Below are 22338 nucleotides of genomic sequence, written 5' to 3'. Positions count from 1 at the left end.
ACTACATTCCCCCTTTGTACCAGTGACCTTAAATATCTTACTTGGAAAACATTTTTTTTTGTAGCAGCTATTACAACTGCTAGAAGAATTTCTGAAATTCAAGCATTCTCTTCAAAACCTCCATGCTTGATTTTTACAAGGATAGAGTTATGTTATGAACTAATCCATCATTTCTTCCCAAGGCAGTGTTTGAATCCAATATCCATCAGTCCATTCATTTGCCAGTTTCCTTCCCCAAATTTGCTAGCAAAGGCAAATACATGTTACATTTACTGGATGTTCACAGACAACTACATTTTTTACCTGCATATAGCAAAAGACATAAGAAAATCAGACCAGTTGTTTCCTTTGCAGACTTAAAATTGGGAAAACCAGTTGCCAAAGTAACTTTAGCCCGATAGTTAACTGATTGTATCTCATTTATTTATAAAAAAAATTGGGGGTTACCATACCACAACCAGTGTGAGCTTGATCAATAGCAAAGTATTCAGGTTTTCTTTTAGGGCATCCATGGATGACATATGTGTGGCAGCTACTTGGGCTACTCCCCATACCTTTGTTACTCATTACAAACTGGATCTGGTATCCAGAGGTAGATCATCATTTGGTTCAACTGTACTCAGGAACATCCTTCCTTGAATACACCTGAGATTTTAGGTAGTTGGGGACCATATCCCATCAGTTGAGAATAGAATGAAAATTGACTACATCAGATAAAGAAGTTATGTACTTAGCATAACATTCCATCTCTGTTGTCCATTTTCATTCTTCCTCAACCTTCCACCCATCAACTCCTATCCTTTGCAAACTTCTGTAAGAATGAGTCCTTTATATTGAGCTCCAGATATAGTCTTTTTATGTATTGACTGCATTCAGTTTTTCACTTCCTTTATCTATGCATAGTAAATATTTCCTTTTCTGGCAAAAATCTGCAAAAATGTCTTCAGGAAAAGAAGAATCCCCCTTTCTTTACCAGAAACTTTACAAGAAGGATCATCAGCTTCAATTAAACCATGAGCCAGACCCAGTAAACTACTCTTATCCAAAGAAATATGAGGAGGAATAGATACATGCTTGGTTTTCTGTTTCTTTTTGACAGGAAAAGCAAGGCCAACTGTGTTGCTAATAGCAGCTGCTGCTTCCCTACAGATGTGCACATCATTCTGACACAACAGGGACATCTTTCCTGTTCCCTGTCCCAGGACCAACAGGAGTAGCTCTCCTTTACCCACTGTGGGACTCCTACAGCCACAAAGGATATGGACAGTCCCTGGTCCATAGTGCTGTAGGTGCTACACCAGAGGTATCTAGGATAAAAAATGAGTGATGTGAGGTACAACAAATGGCCTGCTGTGGTGGCAAAGGCTGTTTGTTTAACTTTTTCTTTTTGTGGCTGGAAGAAGGACCGTCCATGGGATCAACAATATGTTCCATGGTCAAGCCAAAAATGTTGCCTTTTTCCCGGGAAAGACAAGCAGTATATGCCAGTAAAACTACGAGCCCATAAAGTTCCTTTTTTGACAGAATAAAACACATTAAAAGGCACTTTAAAACGCTATGGCACCACCACCACCATGGAAAATAAACACAATTTCTCCACAGAAGATATGTTTTTAGTTAGTTTACACTACTTTTAAACTGACAAGAAAAAATAATTGCTCCATTTAAAAGGATGTTAGAGTCTTGAGTCAGTCAATTAAAACACAGCACTCCTAGCTTTAAAATAACATTCCTGAAGAGGATAGGAATTCACTTAAAATAAATTTGAGAAAATTGATGTTTTTAACTCAAGGAGAACTTATCTGCCCAGCATAGGAAAGCAGAAGCCGACTGTCAGTCCTCAAATGCCTCAAAGGAGTGTACTCTTTGGCAATAGTAAAACACTGAAAGGCTCCGCACCCAGACTTGATTTTTAGTCAGCTCAGCTTGAGTCGCTTGACAGTTTGGGTGCATGGAAGGTGCCCTGAAGCTTTGGAAGCTGGCCGGGTGTTATATTCTTGTCAGAAAATAAACCATATAGCTAAGGCTGCTGTAGCAGTCATCAGTATGAAGAACATCCTCTTGTTCCTGCTATGGTTAGTCTTCAGAGAAATTGTTTAAAAGGAGCAACTTTAGTAGTTGTTGTAGACAAGCTCTCTATTCAGGCACATAAACAACCTTTATTGCAACGTTTTCCTTAAGAATGTATATATCTCTTAATTGTTTTGTGAGTGATAAAGTTAGCAAAATATTAAATATAGAACATTAGCCATGCATGTGTTTTTATGAGTAGATCAATGAAGAATGCAAGTTGATGTTCAAACAGCTAATGCATGCACATGTTAGTCATGTTGGTCTGTCACAGCCATAGGGAGTAAAATAGAAATACATTTGTGATAAGTGCATCTCAGTGAAGAATTAGTCAGGGCAGATATGTCTGAGGGAATTGTAATGTGTGCCTCCTCCATAAAGGAGCATGAGAGGACTCACGATGAAGACCTAAAAGTGCTAGGTGATGGTAAAGATAATATAGGATGGTATTCTGTTTTGCATATTTTTCTAAGTCCAGATGGCATGTGATTTACGACCAGGAGATTAAGAAAGATGGAAGACACTGAGCATATTGTACTTGAATGAGCAGGTGGCCATTCAGATATCATGGTGACCATTAAAAAAATACTCCTTGTTTTTGCAGTGAGATGCTATGACACTCTTGTAGGGAGGCTTGAATTTCATGTCCATACCAGATTTCTGGGTACGTGACAGCCCTAAAAACTACTATATCTTTGAAATAATGATACACATCTGTTACAGACTATTGACATTAATTTGTGAGAGTCAGTCAAGCACTCAGTAAATAAATAAATGTTAAAATGTTAAGGCACAGCAGAAATCTACACCAAGGTTATCATGTAAGGCCTTGCTGGATTTGGGATGTAAGCAGTATGACAAGGGTAGTAAGAACTTTTAAGTTTGTTTACTTAAAGGTGTATATGGCTAAGCATCTTATGATCCCTGTCATCACTTGCCTAGTATTTGTTCTGATGTTCTTAAGAGGTAGGCATAGACCAAAAATAAATACCTGTCAGATTTGTTGCTCCTCAGGGTTTTGATTGCTGCCATTACCATAGCTCACAAAGATTTGCACCATCATTCTGTTTCGGTGAATGAAAATGGTACTCTGTTTTAGTGCTCTTTTATTCTGAATATGTGATATGTGTCTGTGTTAAACAACTTATCATTATCAATTCCATTTTTTCAAGGCTTGGGAGTCACAGGTACCCCTGAGCGGGTCTATGTTAAATGTTCGAACATCCAAAATGTTGAACATTACATGGTCGAGACCAGATGTTCGACATTTGGATGTTCAAACATAAAAAAAAAAAAAGAAAACAACACAGAAAAAAAGACTTTAACAGTGTAGGCAGGGGGGCAAGCCCCCCTGCACCCCCCCTGCTTAAATATACCAACTCCAAGACTGCACTTCAGTGCAGAAAAGGGAAATTCTCCCTATCTGCACAGTATGGTGCCGTTGAAAGTCTATCTTCGAGCACTCAAAATTTCAAATATTTGGTCTCGACCATGTAACGTTCGAAATTTTGAGCGTTCAAAGATTTGACAGGTACTTATCTCAGCTATCAGCACTTCTCTCAATGTAGTATAAAAATGGATACATCTCTGCCAAAACCAAAACTTCCAATGTATCATAACTGGCAGTACAGAACCATAGTAAATAAATCTCTATTTAATTGACAAAAAACAATTACTGGTACTTGGACTGGACTAACCACATAAGCACTTTCATGTTATATGATCATTATCAAATATTTAAAAATACCACCACCATTTCACTGCTTTAAATAGCCCCTACAGTCTCAGGATAGCAGTGATGTCAGTATCTTAAAGGCATTGTATGTAACATAGATTTCAAACTACATTTATCATTCACTCTGGTTTCATATCCGCCGTTAGTAAAATAATCCATCTAAATTCACAAACATTAATATAACGAAGTATATGTCTTTGTCTTGTATTAGATGTTATTTCATGAAGGACCGTAAAACTAAATGGATGATGTGATGTGGTCCTATCTCGCCTTCATTCTTCACTGGTTGGGTTCGGAACCAATCCTTGGTTCCGACTTGGCCATATACAAAAGATCGAGGTCTTCCATTGGCTCGTGGTTGTATCCCTATCCCGTCATGCCCAAGTAAAGCTCCCCAGATCTCGTTTGCCGCTAAACAGATCGGATGCTTCCATTTTGGCTCTGGCTAAGTTGAAAAATGTTTCTTACTCATTATTAATATAGTTGGTGTTTTGGCTGTTTAATTAGTTAATGATTAATGTTTAAGTAGTTATCTAGTTAGTTTAGAGAGTTCACTCTTTTGCTTTGCTTCTGGATGTAGTTTTTCTTCGCTAGGCCAGTGTTACTCCCTATCCCGGCTTAAATTTAGTGTTTAAAGCCCGTTTCTAGTTAGAGGGCTTTCCTTTCTTTCCTCTACCTTGCCTTTTTACACAATCGTTTAATTTAGAGAGTGTTGTAAAGAAAATTATTGTTCCTGTTACTTTTTCCTAACCTAAACCAGCAGCTCATTTGAGTTAGACGGCTGCCGTTGTCCTTTTAATTTAGAGGGCTATCTTTCTCCCTTCCCCCTCCCTTTTGTCTAGGCAGGTTCGTGTTCAGTTAGAGAGCTGCCACCCCTTCCCCTTCTTCGGTTGTAATTGTTATGGTTATTTCTTCTTGTTGTCAAAAAGTTTTATGTAGATATATATATATATATATATATATATATATATATATATATATATATATATGGGTCCATGTCAGATGGACGAAAGCTCAGGTAAACGAAGACCACATCAATGAGACAACTTTATTTATTTATTTTTATTTTATTTATTTTAACATTTGTTGACCGGGCTAGTCTAACTGGATATATGTCCATTTTCAGTAGAGGCCCGAGGAGAAAAGCTCCAAGACATTACAAAGAAAAAATATATACAAATAGTCACAAGAACAGTAGAAATATAAAAAACAATTACATAGTCCATCAAAAAAGCGGATATACAAAATAATTACGTCAGTATAAAATTGATTGGCAGCAATAATTATGGCAGAAAAACAATATATATATATATTTTTTACTACCATTTAGGAAAGTATACAAGGAAAATTGTTCTTGATTCAGTTTATATAGATAAAAAATATATATACAATTAAATATATGAGTATATAAAGAAAAAAAAACAAAAAGAGGACATAAAAATTCACATAGCACATTGGGAGTTACAAGAGAAAAAATGTTTAATCACGTCATATATAGAAGGTAGGGAAGTCTCAGCAAAAAGAATTAAATTAGGGAGTCATAAATAGAAAGAAGGTGCAAAGTATCAGTCAGGCTTGGAGCAGGGGCAAAGCCATTGGGTTTTGATGATGTTTTTCAATTTTTTCTTAAAGAGGTTGGTGGAGGTAAGGGATGTTATTTCAGTTGGAAGTTTGTTCCAAGTATTGCCAACTGCATTTGAGAATAGGCAGTCCCCAGATTTGTTAAAGGATTTAGTGATGGCAACTTGTAGTTTTTTAGCAGATCTTAGGGTAGGAAGGTTTTTATAAGAATTAACTAGGTTACATAGTATGGGAGTATTTGTCGGATGATGTAAAATCTTGTAAATAAAAATGAGTTGCTGGTAAACTAGTTGGTTTTGTACTTCCAGCCATCCTAGAAGTTTAAGATTAAGGCAATGGTGAGTACGGAAAGGGGTGCTGGTGGCAAATGTGGCTATGTTGTTGTAGGCGGTTGCTAGTTTATTTCGTTTTTTTTTTGGATAGATTCGTATAGATAGGGGAGGCGTAGAGTAGGGTGGAGATGAGGTGGGTTTGGCCAATAGAAATCTTTGCTGACTCTGTAAGAAATGGTCTGATTCTATAGAGGAATCCAAGTTTTCTATTTACTGATTTAATAGTTGAGTTAATGTGTGTGTCAAAGTTGAGATGGTTGTCTATTATTACACCGAGGAGTTTAGTGGTAGTTTCAGGGGCTATTTCTGTGCCATTGTTTGATTTCACTATGAAATTGATCGAGGGGGACTTCTATGTGGGAGTAAATAGTAGTAATTTAGTTTTTTTCGGGTTCAGGCGGAGACATCTTTGAGGGAACTAGTTTTCAACTAAAGTAAAGACTGTTTGCGTGTTAGTACGTAATTTTGCAGGGGAGGATGCAGCACATATCAGAGTTGAATCATCTGCATTTTGTATGCATGTAGTTTGGGGAAGGGAGGTTTTTAGATCATTAATGAAAATTGTGAAAAGGAGAGGTCCAAGAATGGATCCTTGAGGGACACCAAGGGTGATAGGAAGCTGAGAAGATAGATTGTTTTCCCACAGGACAGCTTGTTTTCTGTTTTCAAGGTAGGATAGGAACCATTTTACTAGTTGATGATCAAGGGAGAGTGATTCAAGTATACCTATCAATAGTTGGTGGTTAACCATATCAAAGACCTTTGAGAGGTCTAAGAGGAGTGCAGAAGATAGAAGGTTTGTAGTCCTGTTTTTATTAATGCAGTCTATAAAGGATAGGAGAGCTGTTGTAGTACTATGGTGTGGCCTGAAACCATGTTGGCTGTCAACTACTAGGTTGTTTGAGGTACTGAAGTAATTGCCGGTGGATACATCTCTCCATAATTTTTGCAAGGGGAGAGAGAAGGGCTATTGGGCGGAAGTTTGATAATTCATTTGAGGTACCTCCCTTATGCAAAGGGATGATATAGGAGATTTTCCAGATGGATGGGATTTAAGATTCAGAGTTGGTTCTGTTTATTAGGATAGAAATAGGGTAGGCAAGTACACCAGCTGCAATTTGCAGGAATTCAGCTGGGAGAAGGTCAGCTGATGGTGTACATGGTTTAAGTTTAAGAAGCAAGGAGTGTATTAAAGATGTTGGAATAGGTTGAAGGTTAAAAGACTGGGGTAGGTTGGTTGATGTGGGAAATTTAGTGATGGTAGTAGGTGGTGCAAGAGACTGAACTGTTTCAGAGAAAAATTTGTTAAAGGTGTCGGCAATTTGTTGGGAGGGGTTTGGCTTAGATTAGAGGGGGTAGGTGTTTTGGACTGTCCTGGGTGGAGTAATTTGTTGATACCTGACCAGAACTTTTGAGGATTGTTTTATTGGTTTTGTTGAATTTTGAGGTAGTAGTTTTTTTTGTCCAGGATTATGGATTTTTTAGTGGTATTACGAATTTGTCTAAAATGTAGGTGATCAATTGGGTTTTTAGTTTTTCTCCATTTGGACCAGAGTTTGTTTCTTAATCGTATGTTTAGCCTTGTGTCTTTAGACAGCCAGGGGGCTGGTTTATTTTTTGTTCTAACAGTACAAGTGGGAGCATGATGCTCAAGGATCTGCAAAAATGTTTTGTTAAAGTATGAAACAGCTTTGTCAAGAGGTAGGTATTTTAGGGTAGACCAATTGCAAGCTTTGAGTTCAGCTTGAAAATTACTTGGGTTGAAATATTTTTTATTTCTGGTAGTTCTAAAAGCTATTAGATTATGAATGTGAGTCTTTTGTCTAGAGATGTAAGTAAGAGAATGGTCACTAATATTGTCAGGGAGTATACCTGTTTGATAAGTATGGGGATCATTATTTACTAGTATCCAATCTAATATAGTTTGTTTTTTGCTAGGCTTGTGGGATCTGGTAGGGAAGGTAATGGTTTGGTGGAAGCCAAAGAGGTTTATATGTGTAGTTGGAGTGGCAGAGATACAGCTATTCTAATCAATATTAAAGTCACCAAGGAGTATGGTTTCTTGTGGTAGGGAGATGGACAGCCAGCTTAGTGTATTTTCTAGAGTACTGATATTGTTCCCAGGGGGGATGTAAGAGCAGATAATGTATATTGATTTCTTAGCATTAATTTGGAGCTTTGACATTAAAATTTCTGCATTGTTAGGTGGTGGAGGATGTACATTTAATGATGTGATCTTCAGTTCAGATTTGAACAGTATTGCTACTCCACCTCCCTTTTTATTTAGACCGTCTAGTCTGAGAATGTTATAGCCAGGAGGGAGAATGCCATTGTCTTTAGTTGTAGGTTTGAGCCACGTTTTAGTAAGGCATAAGATGTCAAAGGAATAGATGTCTAATAGGGCATGTAGCTGGGTAATTTTATTATTAACACTTCTTATATTGAGGTGACCTATAAGTTGAGAGTTTAGACTTTTTTGGACATTGAGGGGAGTGGTAGTAGGGGCTGAAAGAGTATTTGGAGTGGTGAAAGTTAGGACCAGGGTTTGGGTGGATATCACCGTGTAGTAGTAAGCAGTTTTGAGGGTTACATATTAGTTTTAACATTTTACAGAGAGAGAGGTGTCCTTTTTTCATTTGGAGAAATTTAATATGGGTTAGTCTATGAAAGTGTGGTAGAATGAAAGATGAACAGGATGTTATGTTACAGTGTGTTAGGGAGGTGATAGGAGAGAGAGGGCTTGTTTTTCTTGGGAGGTCAAGAAATGTAGCAAAAGCTGGGGATTCATAAGAAGTTAGGCAATGAGATATAAGTAATGAGGTGAGCCCAATGGATAAGAAAAGCATGTTAAGGTGAAAAGGCCTACAATGGTTATACATAGTGGGAGATGTAGGGTGGAGGAGGTTAGGCTAAATGGAAGAGGAAACTGAAGACTAGTTGTGATTTGTGGAGGGATTGAGGGACAAGGTGGGTGTGAAAGGTAAGGCTAACCAAAAAGGAGCCAACGTTTGTTAATTGATATAGAGTTGTGAGGAGATGTAATTGGTAGATTATGGTTGGGGGTGTGGCTAAGGAAGTATAAGGTCAGGTGCACTGGGGGTGGGTGGAATTTGGGGGTAGGGTAGGGGAGCGGAGTGAGCCCACAGGGCGAATGGAGCGGGTAGAAACAAGAAACAAGAAAATTGTTTGGCATATAGAGAAAAAAAACAACCAGTCAGTGAAATGCTTAATTCTAGAGGGAGAGATTAGTTTACCAGTCTGGATAGCGTCAGGAGATGCTATAATGGAGGCAGTAAGAGACAAAACAGTTTACTATGGGAAATTATAGTAGAAATTAGAGGGGAACGGTCTGGGCAGTGGGAATAACCTTATGGAGGTGGTAGGAAAATGATATACTTGAAAATCCTATGTGTCTGGAAATAAAAACACTGTATATAGGAGGAATACCTTAACTGGGATAGGGAAGACACAGTATTGCAGGCAATACAATAGAACTTGTACAGAGAGAGAAGGGACAGAGGGCAGAGAGGGGGATATGGCTGCTGGCTGACCTAGGTTTGGAAGTGTACCTTAGTCTGCTAGAAAGTAGTAGTTACAGTAAACGCATAGTAGCCAGGTTTGTAGGAAAAATTACATACTTTCTGACTTCCTTTCTTGGAAGGTACAGAGATAAGAGGTGGTTAGATGAGGCAGTAGCAGATTATTACTGGGTTCCTTTACTTCAAGCAGTGTGTTTAGCTTCTTAGTTCAGGATGTGCAAGGTTGAGGAGCTTGGAACTTTGGGATAAAGAAAAAGAGCTGTAGCGAAAAGAAAAAAAAATCATTCTTTAGAAAGAGCTTAAAAATGCGGTAAGAGTGTTAGGCATAAGCAAAAATACTATCATTTTACACACCGGGCGTTCCTTCATTGAAGGTTGTGCGTTAGGCCTGGCAAGCCAGTATGTAAAAAATCTACTGCCAGTCATTAGCGGACTGGAGTTCCGCTGTGGTGACCCCTAAGCGGGAAAAGCCGAAAGACACAAACAAATGGAGTAAAATACAGATATTATACTGTAGCAGGCAGGGGAGCAATTGGCTCTAGTAACAAGGTCCTTAAAATTACAGTAAGAATCCATTTATTTATTTATTTACATTTGTTGACCGGGAGTGTCCGACTGGACGTAGGTCAATTTTCAGCGGAGACCCGGGGAGAAAAGCTCCACAGTTAAAATAAACAGACAGTAGTTACATTGGATTACATAGCGATTAACAATTTAACATAACAATTAATTACAAACATATTTACAGATGAAGAACATAGTACATCAGTAGACAACTAGAATCTTTATCTGCAAAGTACATAACAGACATTAACAAATGTTACAATAAGAAGTTCCTGCTGTATAAGTACTAGGCATATGAGCATCTGAACTTGCTATAATCAAGGTAGTTAGTGGAGTGGAAAGAAAGGTAGTGCCCTGACCTTTTTTGTTGAAAGGTAGACTTAGCCGACAGGACGGATCCCTAACAATGGTAAGTCAATTTATTTCGGAACGGAACACATTCCCATTTCCGTAATACACTCGAAAACCACATTAAAACATGTATAGCAGGACGGCAAGCCCCCGTGCACCCCTCCTACTTAAATATACCAACTCCGAGATCACACTACAGTGAGGGAATGGGACTAACTCCCAGTCTGCACTACTTACCATTGTCGGGGATCCGTCTTATCGGCGAAGTCGTCTCGTTGATGTGGTCTTCGTTTACCTGATAGATATATAGATACATAGTATAGTGATAGGTTTGGTTTGTCTACTAGATTGTTGAGTAGTTTATACACCTTTCGTATACTTGTTGTTGTTGTCTATTAGTATACTTATTATGTCTAAGGAACATAAAGAAACCAAACCCTCTGGGTTCAAAAAGTGTGTGAAGTGTAACTGGAAAATGTCCATCATGGATGGACACACTATTTGTGTATACTGTTTAGGAGCTTTGCATCTGCAAGAATCCTGTTCCATTTGCCACTCCTTTAGTTCTAGAGTGCTGTTTGAAAGGAAGAATAAGTTTATAGTTAGAGGTTCACTGAAGTTCCCCTTCACTGAAGCATTAGAAGAAGGTCAGGGCACTTCAGAATTGACCAAGTCTCCTTCATCGAAGTCTGACAAATCTGGGAAAAGGTCATCTCCTTCTTCTGGCCAATCAGAGCCAACAAAAAAGCAGACCAAAGTTGCATCTCTGAACCCAATGATTGCTGGGCCCAGAAAATCTCCCTCATCAGTTCCTTCAGTATTGATGCCAATAGAGTTTGAAATTCAGAGCCAGTCCCCGGAATTGGTACCGGTCTCCCCTACCTAAAGATCACCTCTATTACAACCAGTTGGATCTCCTGCACCCTCCTCTCAGTCCTCCAGGAGTCTTTCTGATGATGCTGTGGATCAGTTAGTGCGCAGACTTTTAAGGACACCGGCGCTGGCCAAACTGCTATCGGCTCCAACCCTGAGGAATTCGGAACTGACCAGGACCTCCCCTTCAACATCAACTCCTCTTCCGAGTTGACCTGGGACATTGGAGCCGGAATGTCTGGAACCTTTCATAGTGGAATAGTTAGTGCCAAGACCTATTCTGGGATCTTCAGGCCCGACATCTGCTCCAACATCCTCGGTTCCGACTTAACTCGATGGGTGTAGGAGCTGACGCTCTCTTGTCGGGTCTGGGGAGGAGCGTCGGATCGGACATTTGTCATCCAAAGAGTCCCCGCAGACCAAATAGGATCCGGAACTTACTCAAGGTTATTTTAGTGCCAAAGAGAACAGGGGACTTGAGGCCCATTTTGTACCTCAGCAGATTAAACGAATCAGTAAAAAAGACAAAGTTCCGGATGGTAACACTGCAATTGATTTTTCCCTTTCTGGGAAAAGACAATTGGATGTGCTCTATAGACCATCAGGATGCATGTTGCCACATAAAGATGGACAGACCATCCAGGAGTCATCTGCTCTTTCGGCTGGGAGCCAGTCATTACTAATTTCTGGCTCTGCCCTTTGGTCTCACTGCAGCCCCCAGAGTGTTCACCAAGTGTATGGCAGTGATCACGGCTCACTTGAGACAGCTAGGATTTTGAGTGTTTCTGTATCTAGATGACTGGCTCCTAACCGCCACCACCAATCATTTACTACTAAAAACAAGAGACACCACATTACTTCTCTGCTTTCACCTAGGAATCATGATAAATTACAAAAAAATCTGCCTTGTTGCCATCTCAACATATCGTCTTTATAGGGGCAGATCTAGACACAACAAAAATAATGGCAAAACTTCCTACAGAAAGGGTATTAGTTCTGCGACATCAAGTATTAAACCTTCTTTCCGAAAGAAGAGTACAGGCAAGAACAGTTCTGAAAGTCTTGGGAACCATGGCAGCAGCGATAAACTTAATTCCATTAGCACGCATGCGCCATTCTGCAGTGGCTACTGTTCACTTAGTGGTCATTGCAGGAACTACCCATGTCTCACCAAATTCTGATGAGTCCTGCAAAAAAGACCTTCACTGGTGGCTTCAATCCACTCACGTGACAACAGGTCGACCCTTTGTCCTTCCACAGCCTTTAGCCACTGTAACTACAGATGCCTCCCAGATTGGATGGGGGGGCATTATCTGGGAAGGGCAGTCCAAGGCATTTTTCTGGATCAGGAGGCCCATTTTCACATCAATGTCCTAGAGATGAGAGCGGTGCTTTTGGCATTGCAGGCACTTCAGGACTCTCTTCCGCTGGGAACTATTGCAATACAGACAGACAACATGTCAGTTGTTTGGTACTTTAACAAACAAGGAGGAACCAGGTCCTACCCCCTTTGTCAAGAGGCCCTGAGAGTATGGCATGGGCGACTTCCTCCCAACCCTTTCTGATAGCAGTGCACATCCTGGGTAAATCCAGTGTGATAGCAGAGAAACTCAGCAGAGAGATTCTGATGCCTCAGGAATGGTCCCTAAAACAAGAAGTAGTGGAGAGGATTTTCCTTAAATGGGGCCAGCTATTTTGTCACATCCATGAATGCGAAATGCAGCAGCTATTTTGCCCTAATTCCCCCTCGGGGTAAGTCACCAAGGGATGCACTTGTACACAACTGGCCCTCAGATCTTCTTTATGCCTTCCATCCCTTTCCCTTGATACCCAAAGTTCTTCAGAATGCCAGGTCATTGGGAAGCAATCTGATTCTCGTCGCCCCATACTGGCCTCATCAAATTTGGTTCCCCTTCCTTTGGTCTCATCTCCAGGAGGAATCGTGGGTTCTGGACCCAGTTCCAGACCTTTTGACTCATACATCGGGAACGCTCCACCCCTCTCTTCAAACCCGCAAATGGACAGCTTGGCTGCTCCAATTCCAAATATAGCCAGGCTCCCTAACCTTTCTCCTTCTGTGAAACATATCTTGATCTTGTCTCTTAAGGCTTCAATGAGAAAACTATACATGAGCAAATGGAAAAGATTTTCTTCCTTGGCATTAAATAATCACATTGATCCCTTTTCTGCCCCTATAGGTTCTATTCTTGAATTTCTAGCGAAGCTATTTAATGAAGGCACAGCTGCAGCTACCATTCGAGTCCAGTTAGCAGTGATATCCAGCTTTCATATAAATGATTTAGCCCCAAATCTGATGTCCCATAGACTATGCAAAGCCTTCCTGAAGGGCATTATTCTATTAAGACCACCAATTAAGACTCCTGTACCACCATGGAACCTAAACTTTATTTTGTCCTGTTTGATTCTTCCATCCTTTGAATCTGCATCATCCTGTGATCTAAATTTCTTGACATGGAAAACAATTATTTTGATTGCCATCACTTCTGCTAGAAAGGTTTCAGAGCTGCAAGCATTATCGATAAAGCCCTCCTACATGCTTTTCCAAAAAGACAGAGTATTTTTTTGAGCAAACCCATCCTTCCTACCAAAAGTATGCTCAGAGTCTAATTTAAATCAGTCCATAGATTTACCAGTGTTTTTTTCCCAACTATGGCAACAAAGCAGAATATGCGCTACACCAACTATATGTACATAGACAATTACGTTTCTACTTACATAGGACAAAAGACTTCAAAAAATCTGACCAATTATTTGATTCATTTTCAGAAGCTAAGAAAAGTACTCCTGTATCTAAGGTCACACTTTCAAAATGGCTGTCAGATTGTATTACTTTTACATACAAATCTAACAACAAAGATCTTCTCGGCAAAGTCAAGGGTCATTCTACGAGAGCCATAGCAGCTTCTTCTGCTTTTAGTACTAGACCACCAATTGGTACCATTTGTGCTGCTTCAACTTGGGCAAGGCCTCATACCTTTATCACTTATTACAAAGTGGATTTGGCCTCGAGGAACAGGGCCTCTTTTGGGTCCAGTGTTCTGAAGAATATTCTCCTATGAGCCACCCAAGAAACAGGGTACTAGGGACGCTGTCCCAACCAGTGAAGAATGAAGGTGAGACAGGACAACATCGCACAAAGAAGTTATGTACTCACCATAACGTTCTATGTGTGTTGTCAATCTTGCCTTCATTCTTACATCCCACCCTCCTTCCCCCAGCCTTTGGCTCCTGGAGGACTGAGCGATTACATTTGGGAAGTAATGTTCTCTGACCTTCTTCGTTGTTCTATAAGGTGTTGAAATAGTCCATTGGGTAACTGTTGTTATCAGCAAACAAGATCTGAGGAGCTTTACTAGGGCATGATGGGTTAGGGATACAGCCACAAGACAGTGGAAGACCTTGAGCTTTTGTATATGGCCAAGTTGGAATCCAGGATCAGTTCCGAATCCAACCAGTGAAGAATGAAGGAGAGATGGACAACACACATGGAACGTTATGGTGAGTACACAACTTGTTTTTTCTATTAAATTCTATTACATGTTTCACTAGGGCATTTTTTTTTCCATTATCCTTCTTAATATTGTGTGTCCAACACTATATATTTAAATTTTCATTTACTTTTATCTGCATAAAATTGTATACATCAATTACATTTCTGTAGATAGAGACAACAGTCGCAATGTTACAATCAGCATCATGTATAAAAGTGTATTTTCCTGATGCTTAGTTTGTGTTCAGCATAATCACCAATGGAAATAAATTAAATTTGCTGAAAGTTTCCAAATGGGCAAGTACCTTCATGTTCAAAATGAATTACTGGTCTTGAATATATATTAGTATAATATAGCTACATTTTCTTTTTCTTGTTATTCTTAAAGGTAAGGCTTGATATTTCTCCCACAATATTCTTAAGCTCATTATTACTAGTTAAAATACCTCAGTTCATTTTAATTACATCACAGACGGCATTTACATTCCTAGAAAAACATATTGGCAGTCTTAACTATTCTCTTTTCTTATTTGCCATGCATAACCTACTTGTTTCAGATGTCTGTAATAGAAGGCTACATTCTGTCCATTTGGAAAGAAGCACTTGTCACCCCTATTAAGAAAAGTTATCATAGTCCGTCTACTGAAAACTACAGCCTGATTAGCCCTAGCTATATACCTGGGAAATGTTTTGAGCTTGCTATGTGTTTGTCACTCAGATCCATGTTTTATTTTAGCTTTGATATCTATCAATAGGGTTTTGTATCCAGACGTTCCTGTATCTCTAATCTGATTAGTTTCTATGAGACTATCAAAAATTCACATTGACCTGGGTTTGACTATCAGTGCTGTATGTTTAGATTTTACAAAAATATTTGACTCAGTCCCACGGGCGGCCACGGTGGTGCAGTGGTTAGCATTGTCGCCTCACAGCAAGAGGTTCTCCGGTTCGATCCTCGGCTGGGGTGCCTTCTGTGCGTAGTCTGCATGTCCTCCCTGTGGTCGCGTGGGTTTCCTCCGGGTGCTCCGGTTTCCTCCCACTTCCCAAAGACATGCTGTAGGTGGATTGGATACTCCAGATTGGCCCTGGACTTGAGTGTGTGCGTGTGTGTGCCTTCAGTGGAAGGTTGGGCGCCGGGCTGGCAACTCGACACCGTAAAACTTCACTGCCAATCACGAGTGGACAGGTGATCCGCTGTGGCGACCCCTAACTGGGAAAAGCCGAAAGAAGAAGAAGAAGAAGAGAAGTTTGACTCAGTCCCATGTGCAGTTTGTATTGACGTTATGTCTAAGATCAGTATTGACTCGTGATTACATGAGTTACCAACTAGTTGCTAAATTGGAAGTGTAAAATTAGAATTAAAAATTCGTATTCGAACTACAAATCTGTTTGTAGAGGCATTCCTCAAAGATATGATTTGGGTCCTGTACTTTGTGTTAGATGTCAGAATTCCCAGCATAAGAAAATGTGCGCTTCAGCAAATTTGCTGATGACATTAAAATTGGCGGCACAGTGGTGCAGCGGTTAACATTGTCACCTTACAGCAAGAAGTTCTCTGGTTCGATTCTCGACTGGAGTGCCTTCTGTGCAGAGTCTGCATGCCCTACCTGCATTCACAAGGGTTTTCTTTGAGTGTTCCAGTTTCCTCCCACACTCTATAAAGACATGTGCCTGGAGCGTTTCTTCCTGGGCCTGCACAGAAAATGCGCTCTGTCCCAGTCGGACTTTCCTGGTAAACAAATGTTAAATAAATAAATAAAATAGGTTGCATAATCACTTGCAATGAGGATCATCCATCTATTAATAGTAGTCTGGACAACTTTGCTTACATGAGTAAGAAACCAGGGGTTTAAAGGCAGTAAGTGTATTGTGATTTCTTTGTGGATCAAATAACCTCATGTACCCATATGGAATGAATAGCTATATCCTACAATCCAACAACATGGTTAAGAACTTGGGTATACTGATGGACTATACATTGAGATTTGATGAGCATATCAACCTGATAATTAGGAAATGCTTATTAACATCATCTTACAATGTTTTCCCCATAGAGGCAAAGATGTCTTGATTAGTTTTTATATTTTTTCTCTTTTTGGGCATTGAGTGTGTGTCATTTAAACAAGCTTGAGTGCATCCAGAAGACCATCGCAAGACAGGTAGGGCATCTTTGTCATTTATCCTATTGTAAGGGACTTAGGCTTCTTTCCCTCGTTTTGATAATTTACAGATTACTTAGAGGTGATTTAATTTGACGAAGCTCAGGTAGCATCATGGGGTATTGAGTTTGTAATTCACAGTGCCAATTCAATTTTATTTTTAATTTATCGTATAGTTTTTTTTATTTTTGTTTACCCAGGAATGTCCGACTGGGCAGGAAGTCCCTTTTTCAGAGGTGGCCAGTAGGAGGAAAGTTCCAAATCACTTTTAGTTACAAATATACAGAAGATGGTGCAAGAGCATATAAAGATATTTTTTAGGTAAGATTGCAGGAGTGTTGTTGGGTGAGGAAGTAGGGATAGTGAGTTGAGAGAAAAAGAGTGAGAAGGTAACACTGCGAGTTCAGGGGACTGCGGTGGGAAAGCAAAGTATGGATTAGTCATCTGTCAGCTCTATGCTAAAAAAAGCCCTTTTTTGTGTCATAGAACAAGGAGCCTTGGAAGTTCCTACCTATACATCTTAGATGTATTTAAAGAGGATTTAGACGAATAATTAGAGACTATTACATTTGCTTCAGAATCAACAATAAAGCAAACTCTTAAATAGCCTGTATAGGTCCTGTGTTTGTATACAGTAACAACTGAAATGAATCACTGAATCCTTCTGATGACAATATTATAGTTGTTTACAAAATGTGCCTTATTCCTGTCTGTCCCAAATCAGTTTTATTAAAGTTTTCCTGCACTTGTGACCAAATCAGCATAATCTGTTCTCTTTGACATTCTCTTCAAATGGGGCTACATTAGCTTCAGCTCTGCTATCCTCATTTCTTTGTCTGCCCCACAGTATACATTCCATTGCCAGTCGCAGCATTTCATCCCCAGCACCTCTAACTTCCTCAGCAACTTTATCTTCACTATCCAGGTTTACCTGCCATACAGAACTACTGGTTGCAGCACTGTTTTGAACACATTACTTATCAGCTTCTTTGGCATTTTTCTATCATACACTACCCCTGAAACTCTGTGCCAGTTTGCTTTAGCACCTCTAAATTTAACTTTGCCCCCCTTATGCAGATGTCCCTTATCAACCAATCCCCAGGTACGTCAAGTTATTAACTTCTTCCACTATTTCACTTTCATCTCAGTTTTCAGCATCTTATACACTGTCTTGTAAATACCCAGTTTCATGCTTATGTGCATCCAATTTTACATTTAAGTCCCTGTTAATTTGCTGAAGTTTCTGTTCAGAGACTGCTTGTAGTGCCTCATTGTCTGCATACAGCAACTTTGTTATATGTCTCCTTTTAGATGTAGTCCATCACCAATATGAGCTGGAATGTGTTCAACTGAACTCTGATGCATACCCACTCCCACTGGGAATCCTCAACCAGTTCCATAACTGCTTGCTGGATAAGTGGCAATGTCCTGTGGCATGAAGCTAAAGCCAGGCAAGATGGAGGTGCTGGCATTTTCTGGCCTGTTTGCCTCCTGCTCCTTGCTTGCCATAAGACTCCGTCTTTTTCTCCTGGTCCATTCTTTCCCCATCAGTCAAATAGAAGTATTCCAAGAAGGGCCAACATCCAGTGAGCTGTTAGAGACGGTTTCATTTCTTCTGCTTTTTCCAGCCCTTTCCCCAGTGCATATCTTAAAGGATACACCAAGGGTTGGCTTGCAATGTATGTCAGGGAGGCAATGTCATCTGCTTCCATCAGTGGCATCATTCCAAATAGTTGCCTGATACCCTTGTTCTTCCTCACATCTAAATTTCATGGTTTTATTTTCCATTTGATAGCCTACTGATTTTACTAGACAGGCCTGCATTGAAGCAAACACTGCTTCATCAGTCTTAAACACTATTCCCAGAGTTAAACACTACTGCAAATTGAGGATTAAGGTTAGTGGGGAATACAGAGATTTGAACAGCAGCTGAATAATGTCATTCTTTCTCGTTTTATGTACTAATACTTTGGTATTTTGTGTCATATCAGTTAACAGATTATCAGACCAAAAGAATTTATTAAAACTTAATGTGAAACTTATTTTATTCTAAAAAACTTACAAAGTTGTGCAGTCTGTTGTATATTTGATCTAACATTTTACATTTTTATTACTCATGATTGTAAAGGAGTGTGATAAAAGTTGTTTACAAAGTTTTGTTATAATTATTTTCTAGAAAAAGGAACATTTTTATTATTTATTCTGGTATCATAACTACAGACACAGTTGAGACAAACAGGTTTAAGTTTAACAGAATGGTGATTAGCATTTTTATATATCAACAGTTATTACGTGTAAAGGGAGAACTAATAGGTTTCATCTGCATAAACTTCTAGTACAGTCAAACTGTATATAAGTAACTATAACCATTGAGTCTGTGACAGTTATTTTATGTAGTCATAGGCTGAATTTGCTTTCATGTTACACACACTAACAGCAAAAATTTAATTCAGTTTTCATTTGCTTTCTCTGTTTGAAGGCTGCCGCTGCCCAGAAGGTTTTCTTCTGCAAGATGGGGACTGTGTACCGGTGTCCACTTGCCATTGTAGTTTTGTAAGCACTAATGGCTCAGTGGAAGTAGGCGCTGGAGAAACAGTGCTGATAGACTGTAATAACTGGTAAGTGTAAGCCATTATAATAATATAACCAACATGATGCTGTTTCATTTATAATGCTAAGTTCTCATAACTCTGACTGTTGAATGAATATGCAGTAATGTATGAAAAATATATTCTATAGTTAACTGTTCATGTTAGCTCTTTTTTGCCTTGTGTCATCATTCTGTAAAAGCATTAATAGCACCATCACTCACTTTTTCTGTACGTATTTCTCTTTTAAAGGAAGTGATATTTTGAATCTCTACCCTTTTAACTGTAATGTTGAACTCACTGAGAGTCTCCACTTTCTGCACAGTTTAATACCTCTGTCCACTAACCTCAGCTTAGTTTCATGGTATCTTCACCTTTTTCTCTATACTTGAAGACGTTCTACTTTATTAACTCAAAAACTAACTGCTCAGATTTCACCAACTTACAGTTGATTACTCAACTTATAGTATACCACCAATTGGCAATGATTTTAAGAAAATGTTTTTTGCAGGGAGCATGCCCCCTGTATCTTCTGACATGGTGGCTGTAACCCCGTCACATCCCTAGACTATAAATACTGCCTCCAAGGTTGTACAAACTCAGAGAAAGTATATTTCCAGGCACAATCTGTGTGGTCAAGTATCTTGCAGTGGAATATAAAAATTTGTTCAGGTGTGAGCAAAGTAGCTTTGAGTAAGGAAAATATAATCAAAGGAAATCCTTTTTAAGATCATTGATCCCCTTTGTTATCAGGCAAAATCAATGCTTATTTAGTTCAGTACTTAATTCTTTTTTAAATATTTTCCATTGACTGCTTTTCATCCCATCTCATCCACCAGCAATATTAAACTTAGGGTGGTTTGTGCACAATGAAGTAGGTCTGGAATATATTAAATCTGCATAAGTTCTGCTTAGGGCCCTGTCGGGTGCTTGAATTAATCTATCCCATTTAGTGTTAAGCTGTTTGTTAAATAAAATTTAGAATGCAATACACAGGAGGTTCAGATTCAAAAGTTTACTAGTGTACACCAGGAGGCAAAAAACGTACAAGTACAGAATTTTGTCTAACATGAAACAGGAAGCACACAATTTTATATAGGTTTAACATTTAAGCTATGCCCACCTTACTGACGTGATATGTCACAGGGCATCTACATCACTTTAGCTTACAATTCTTCATTCATTAAATCTGCTGATGCTGTATATTTTAAAAAACTTTTCCTCTAGATACAATACGGCCTTGCTATCCAGCTGGTCAGTCATAATGTCTTTCTGCAAAGTTACTTGTTCAAGGTTTCATATCAGTTCGAATACAATAGCAGCTTCAGTCTTTTAATGTACGTCTTTGTTCTCTGTTACACTTTCTCACACAGCTGCGTGCCATCTTAGTAACACATATACAAGGCCAAATCATTCCAACAGGAAAGAGCAGAAGATTTCATTATTTCACACATTTAATTTCCTGACCCAGCAGATAATCACCTGAGAAAAGCATAAACATCAAACTTGCTAAGCTAGCATTCTGCCAGGGTCAGAGATCAGCTTTGCTTCAAGCCACACTGCAGTTTCAAAACTACTTACATTTACACATGAATTAATTTGTACTGTTATATGATTAATAGAATAAAATGCATTATATACTACTTTGCTTTTAAACTAGCATTTCTCATGTATTCAAATACACATTTTTCTAACATTTTCCCCCCTATTAATACATTTTATTCTATTTTGAAGTATGCATAGTGTCATTTCATCTCCTAGCCTTTTCCACTCAGGATTTTCAGCTAGGTGAGTCATTCAATCTATACTTCAGAAAAAGCGTCATCCGAGATCAATCTTTCAATCTCAATATCTTGGTAAAAACTTTCAGTAACAGATACATCAACAAAATCTTTGATTAATCTTTTCATGCAGGGAATCCCACAGCAAACACATGCTCCTATTAGGAGTATACCCACACAAATGGCAATCAGAATATTCATTAGGATGGAACCCCACCCCCCAAATAGATTCTGAAAAAAGTCCATCAGTGGGTTTGGGCCTGGTTCAGTCATGGCTGATACTTGCTGAATTACCTCTAGGTGGTTATTTATCTCATGACGATTGTCAGGAATATAAGCACAGCATTCTTCTTTGATAAGCGCGCACGTACCACCTCTCGCCGCTAGGGTGAAGTCAAGAACCATCCGATTTTGTAGCACAACAGTTCTCATTGCATTCAGTTCATCAGTCACCAGTTCTAGGGTGGAAAATGTTGCATTACTCATTACTTCGAGACGTTTCGACAACTTCCTCAGCTCCCAGATCGATTTGACTGCTCCATAGGCTGGGAATATTCCTGCCCAGGATATAACACTGTCACTCAAGTCCATATGAGTCAATTCGCTTTTGTCTTTTACTGAATTATGGTCTTTCCAACCAGCTTCGATCTTTCCAACTGGATTCACAGGTTTCTTAACTGGACCTTCGGATTTTCGAGCTGTTTCTCTTACGTTTCGTATCTTACCCAAAGGTAATTCTGCAGTATGTCTTATTGCCGGAACCAAGTAACCCAAAAAACAACTGCCAGATCAATTCTCAGGTAACCATTTATATGCCTTTTTACCACAAATAAAATAACAGTTTTCTACTTTAGTACTAAAGCGCATCAGCCCTGCATGAAACATTTTCTGATCTATAACTGACAATTGTTTAAACAAAACTGGATTTTTTTGAATGTCACTCATAGTTGTTTTCAATGAGTTCAAATATGAGTCATAATTAGTATTGCAAAAAGTATTGCCATTACTATTCTTAATATAACATCGGTAAGATATGGTTATATTACAATTGCTCCAGCCCACCTGGAGAGTGTCATTTTTGAAAAAACATACAATTCCTTTTTGTGTGACAGGTAAAAATAAAGCTATTTTGTCCTATGATCTCACAGTTCCTGTGTTGAAAAGTAAATTCTCCCAAGTCTCATTTATCCCCAAAGGGACAGCGGACATTATCAGTCCTCCATATGCTGTCGGTATAGCGGTACAAACCCAGCA

General features: G+C 39.1%; 1 protein-coding gene across 1 annotated transcript in view; it reads left to right on the top strand.

Annotated features, from left to right (window-relative positions):
• The window catches only part of LOC122797804 (SCO-spondin-like), a 4708783-nt gene that overhangs the window by 4179559 nt on the left and 506886 nt on the right, over positions 1 to 22338 (top strand). Inside the window, exon 100 of the mRNA XM_044066325.1 lies at positions 19195 to 19333. Coding sequence (XP_043922260.1) covers positions 19195 to 19333 — 139 coding nt within the window. The remainder of the gene's footprint in view (positions 1 to 19194; positions 19334 to 22338) is intronic.

The sequence above is a fragment of the Protopterus annectens genome, chromosome 3.part1 (genome assembly GCF_019279795.1).
Source record: "Protopterus annectens isolate FY-2018-M chromosome 3.part1, PAN1.0, whole genome shotgun sequence".
Lineage (NCBI taxonomy): Eukaryota > Metazoa > Chordata > Ceratodontiformes > Protopteridae > Protopterus > Protopterus annectens.
The sequence above is the reverse complement of the archived record's forward strand: the minus strand, read 5'-3'. Positions and strand labels throughout refer to the sequence as shown.